General features: G+C 34.2%; 1 protein-coding gene across 1 annotated transcript in view; it reads right to left on the reverse strand.

Moving 5' to 3' along the window:
• LOC104468566 (CUB and sushi domain-containing protein 1-like) overlaps window positions 1–5,471 on the reverse strand; it is a gene marked incomplete at both ends in the record, with an annotated part of 28,219 nt that extends 22,748 nt beyond the window's left edge. The window contains 3 exons of the mRNA XM_010082754.1: window positions 320–481; window positions 1,992–2,165; window positions 5,328–5,471. Of these exons, the coding sequence (XP_010081056.1) occupies window positions 320–481; window positions 1,992–2,165; window positions 5,328–5,471 (480 nt within the window). The remainder of the gene's footprint in view (window positions 1–319; window positions 482–1,991; window positions 2,166–5,327) is intronic.
• Between the last annotated feature and the right edge of the window lie 529 nt (window positions 5,472–6,000).

A 6,000-nucleotide genomic window follows, 5' to 3' on the forward strand; every position in this document is an offset into this window, starting at 1 on the left:
TTTGTTTCATTTTACTTTTAACTCATGTACCTATTCTATATTTTCAGGCTCAATACTTGTCTAACAAAAAATATTTTCTCACAATCTTCTTATAAATATATGCTTCAAAACTTTATCAGTTTGTGTTTAGGTTTTCAAGCAAAACATGGACCGCTTGCAAACTCATTTTTTATCAGATTTCTGCAGAACAATATGAAAGCATATTTCTGGCATAGAATTTCTTTATAATTAAAGAACAAAATGTTACTAATAGATGTCAGTCAATGGTGCCATAAATACCGATGGCATCAATACCCACCTTCACACACAGGCTGTATACCTGACCAGGAACCATTAAGCAGGCATGTTCGTTCTGCAGATCCTCTCAGCTGATAACCCATTTCACATGAGAAACGTAGCAGACTTTTTATTTTGAACTCATCCCCTAGTCTAGACCCATGAGCTGGTACTCCTGGATCATCGCAATAGCCAGGATTATTTCCTGTAAAACACAACATGGCAGACACATTATGTGCAAATGTAGTCACAATGAAGATGCTCTTGTGAATAATACTACTAACTGCATTGTTTCTATTATAATTAATAACTTTTCTTCCAGTGTAAGGGCAGGAAAACAAAGCCAAAGATGAAAATGACAAGTCTTTTTAGCCTGCTTCTTATCTCAGAGCTACAGACACATAAACATAGAGTGTGATATAAATAAAAAATAAAAGATAATTGTGAACTCATGAAACACCTCTGTCATTTTTTGCCAGTTCAAAAAATTTGTTGTTTTGACATAAATAATATTTTCTACAAGTTGTATTTTATTGTTCAACTCCTGTGTTAGTAATAACTTGTAATAACAAAAATTAGATAACAGCAATAGTGAAAAGAACCATATTCAAGTTTCTTAACAAATATATTTGAAATACATATATCCACAGAAAAAAATTAATGGCACCTGGCCCTCTGAGTCTGTCAAGAATGGAAAGGACACCTCATAATTTTCCCTACTTTTAAAATTCCTATGCAAGTACTGGTTACAATTTCAGAAGAGAAAGAAGACGCTGCAAAGCAGACCTCTCAAACATGTGCTGGTAGTTCTGATGAACCGGTCAATGGCCGTATCAGATAAAGCAGCTGCTACAGGAAATGTTACGCAAGATCATCAAGAAAGTGTAGTCTCAGTATCAACAATTTCTTGTGTCCTTTTGACATAATATTGCAACTCTCCTAATCCCTCTGTGTCTAAATTGTGGTTCATAGCAACATTATCCTTTTTTTCTCAATTTTTAAGTTATACACCTAGACTGAATTTCTACTATTTTCCCTTACTACTATTTTCCCTTTTCTACTATTTTCCCTTACAAAACTGAATACATTGCGGATGTCCTTAGAAGCCAATCCTTGTCTGAGCTCCTGACTTCAACAAAGCTGTGTAATGTTTTATGGCTTCTTTTAAATTTGCACAGTTAGTCTTGGGGAGAATAAATTGTTCCTGTACTTCCTGACAGCACCAAGAGCATTTAATAGCTTAATAGTATTTGCACATTGTGGCACTAATAAAAAATATTTCTGTAAGTGAAAAGAGGAACATAACATATAAAGTTTAGCATCTTATACCTTTTTTGTGGTGGTTTTTAATCAATATTTTCCTATGTGACCTTTGTTTATACAAAAACAGTGTTCCTAAAAATAAAATTTAATATATGCATCCTTTTCAAGCAGAACCCTGCCAGATTTTAAATACTGTTTTGTCACTTCTATATACTGCAGTATACAACTGTAACATCCAGCTAAGGAGTAAAGCTATGAATTAATGAAAAAGAGAATGAGACAATAGATGAGAATATTTCAATAAATGGTTATAATTCATCTGAGTGGCTACTGGTGAAATTAAAATGTACTTGGACAAGAAACAAAAACTGTCTGTGGTCAAAAATTGCTTGAGAATACCCTTTTTTAATGCAATTACAAGGTGACAGTCAGATGATGGTTGGTACAAGTACCTGAACAGTGAGGGAGAGTCCCACTCCAGTGGCTGTCTTCTTGGCACTCCCTAGTAGAGTTTCCTATGAGCCTTCGACCCCCTGTGCAAGAATAGTGAATTATGGAGCCATATGTAAATTTGTCTCCTGAAAGAATCGCATTGGCAGGTACCCCAGGATGTCCACAAGAAATTGCTAAAAGAGAAAAGAGCACAATATTATAAGATGTCTTCATGGCACAGAGAAAACTTGTCGTAACCTTTAAAGATGATGCTGGTTCCACACAACATAAACTTCTGTCTGGATTTCAACTTCTTCATATCTTCAGTATAGCTTTTGCTATAGATTATTTGCTGGTAATTTGTAAAACTAAACATAAACTACATGTAAAACTAACCCATTTAGTTTAGCCTTTCCCCTAAGGCTTTCTTTCCTCATTCATTCCCATTCAATCTCCTTCCCCACAAATAAAACACATTATTTCTATTAAGTTTGGGAAAGAAGAAACCAAATAAGGTTAATGTTCCAATGTGCTTATATACTACATATATGATATGATAACAGCAACTAGCTTTATCATATCTGTAAAATAACTAGACGCAGTTTACACAGCATACGGAAATTAAAAAAAAAAAAGTTAATCTTTAGTATTATTACACCAATGTGTTGCACTAAAGTGAGCAAGAGGTTTACTGATATTCTGTGTAAATTAAGAATCATATTTATGCTTCATTTAATGTGTACATTTTGTTTGAGAAAAAATTGGATAAACAGTTTTCATACAGAACTTGCAAACAAGTAGTTCAGATCTGTTATATGAGGAAACATAAGCCATCTTCAGGTGAACTAGAAATCAAATTCTGAATGCTTTTTGTGTAAAACTTAGGTCACTCAATAGAGAAAGAAAAAGCAAAGAAAATAAAAATTGTACATAACTTTAGTAAACAGTCACACAACTTAAACAGGCAACACTTAAATGGCGCAATTGAACTTGAGCAGCCTTGTGAGTTACTTGAATGAAGGTCTATGGGTCAAATATATTTTTATTTAAAAAAAGACTGTTATTCTGATAACTTATTCCTGACATACACCAAAATTATTGGTGTTATACTGGGTCCCATGATAATGTCAAACTGACTGCACAATGGATTTCTGCCAAAAGGCATGGTCCTGACTACTGTTCTTTCACTGCTGTGTGTTTCTCTTGCTTTCCGTGGTTTGGCTTAAGCATTCATGTAGCAAATGGTAAACCAAGTCAGGACACTGATCTGTCTGAATAGTACTCCCACAAAAAAAAAAAAAAAAAAAAAAGTGTTTAGTTTTCAGCCAGATCAGTTACCCTAATAAGGTTGCCTCAATGCCATGAAAATGCTAGTCCTGCCACAATTCTGGAAGGAGCTGCAGTGGGTAATCAGAGTTTCTGGTCACCAAAATGTGGTTGTGTAACGACCTGTAGCGAGTAGCATGAAATTTTCCCAGTTCATGAAGAAGAAAAGAAGCATCCGTTTTTAAGCAATTACACTCATAGGTAAGTGTATTATTGCCTTGCATATAAAAAAAGCAGTGTGTTTCAGTTTTTTCACTCTTGAACTAGAATTGTTCGTAGTAAACATTGTGTCCACTTTGGGTTCAACTCGCCTGCCTCTCCAAGCACTTTGCCCTATCACCAAAAGCAATCGTACACTTGGAAAAAAGAGATTATTACTGATAACCTTTGAAAACTAAATCTCTCTCACAGGCCTTGAAAAGACTCTGAATGACTGCATGAGTAGATAAACACATCTTTCTCATAGAAAGAGCCCTATTTGTTTCACTGCATTTTTCTTAGGGGAAAGAATGTTAATTTTTTCCCAGTGATATTTAGGATTCACATAGTGTTTTAGTCCATTAGCAGCAAATTAGCAGCAGCTAATCCAGTAGGTAATTGAGGAATGTAGGCACCTCCAAGGCTCATTTTAAAGTTCCTAGGATCTCAATCAATAGTCCCCAGAGCAAGGTCTGGAGTTCTTGTTCTGAGGGGATGAACACCTATGACTTTCCCTGACCTCTGCCTCAAAACAGAAAGCCACGTAAATGCTATTAAATTTCCAAAATACATGATGTGGAAAGATGGGTAGCTATTCTAGGTGATTTAGATTCCCCATCCTCTTCTGCTCCTTGCCTAAGGAGTGTCCCTTCATACTGAAACCCCAGTCCTGGAAGCAGGAAGAGATCACCAACAGAATTGGGCCACAGATTTTAACAATGTTTTTTCTGAGATACAAAAAGTGAGGCACATGCTTGCATCAGTAGAATATTATTGACAAATGAACAATGTTATGCAGCTTTTTTACATTTTAAATGTTGCATTTTGCTTAGTTATTATTGAAATGTGAATAAACCCAGTTTTCAGATTATAGCTCTTATTGACAGATATTGAAAGTGTAGATTGTTGTGAAAATCAAAACAAAACTTCTTGGGTCATGTGGATATTAGATACACAGTTGTAGGAAGAAAGCAAGTATAAAAAAGAAACAAATTCACTAACCTAGTTACATTTATTGCTCTGATTGGTATATAAATATTAATTCATAATATAAATCATTTAAGCAAACAATCACAATTCTGCAAAGCAAAAACTTAAAAATCATCCGATGTTTTTGCAAATTACAGTATACTTTCATTTCATTTATTTCCTACGATCACATTGTAATTCAGAAATCTAATGTAAGAGTGATCAGAGAAGAAAAATATCTCAATGGAAAATGAAAGTCAGACAAAAAGTTTTCTAGAGATCTGAAGATCACTGAATTGATTACAGGAAACAACAGACTTCCTCCCTCTCTGAGGAAAAAGTGATGGAGTAAGTATGAAGTGATGTTATGAAAAGACCTTCTCGAGCAACATTTTCCAATACAACATTTCATAGATTTGTTCTCACATACACACTTCAACACATCTGAAAAAAAAAAATTCTGAGATAGGCATTAATGAACTTAGACTATCAATCTAAATGATAAAACATAAATATATATAAATTTTAGATTTCCCTAGCTGTTTTCAAATACCTTAGCAATACACCAAAAGTGGAAATTAACCTTAACTTTCTGGCATTTGAAATAATAGCTCCACAGATCCCTCTAAACCCATTTTTGTAATGAGAATTTGCACCACACCTTGTCTTAGTGTTTGCTTACTGAGTTGCACAATTTGAATGCATTGCTCCTAAAATCCAGTTTTGTTCCACAACAGATGGCTAAATTTTTTTTTGTCTATCATGACTGAAAATCACGTACCACTCTTTAATGTTAATCTAACTGAATGAATACTTACACAAACACTTTGGTAGTGATCTATCCCATAAGCCACTAGCTTTACAGGTCAAAGCAGATGAGCCCAACAGATAAAAGCCCTTCTTGCAATGGTATGCCACACTTGTTCCATATTTGAAACTCTCAGGATAATTCTGCTGGCCATGTCGAATTGCATTTTCCACAAAGCCAGGATCAGAACAGTTCACCACTGTAAGACAAACAATGTTCATCACTGATGCATAATAGCAATGTAATAAATAAAGTGTACTAGTGATTTTTTTGTTGCTTCACTAGCAGTTCATTACTATGGTCCATTCGATATCCATTGTGGTTTTTATTTGATTTAAATGTAAGATATCTTGACTCCTAGGTAAGTCTCTAGATCTTTTTGCTTTGAAAGTAATACTGTGGTTTTATTCCAGTTCTTGAAATAGTCTTGGACACAGAAGTGGTTCAAAGATAAAAGAGAAATTGGATGAATTTTTAATATTTCTCTTGGTAGGCTTAGTTTGGTCTTCTGTGTAATTTCTATGTGAAGGCAACCAAATTAAAATCAAACTAGTACATAGTTTAAATAACATTTTCATTTTCATTTTTAACTTCCTGTAATGAGAAAAATTGCTTCCAACATTAACAATAATATTTTCCGCTATTAACGTGTAGAACAGAAAAAGGAAGATGGTGAAAAATCAAATGTTTAATACTGCAAGAATCTTCCTTCATGCAGTTTGCATTTT

The sequence above is a fragment of the Pterocles gutturalis genome, unplaced genomic scaffold (genome assembly GCF_000699245.1).
Source record: "Pterocles gutturalis isolate BGI_N339 unplaced genomic scaffold, ASM69924v1 scaffold26446, whole genome shotgun sequence".
NCBI lineage: Eukaryota > Metazoa > Chordata > Aves > Pterocliformes > Pteroclidae > Pterocles > Pterocles gutturalis.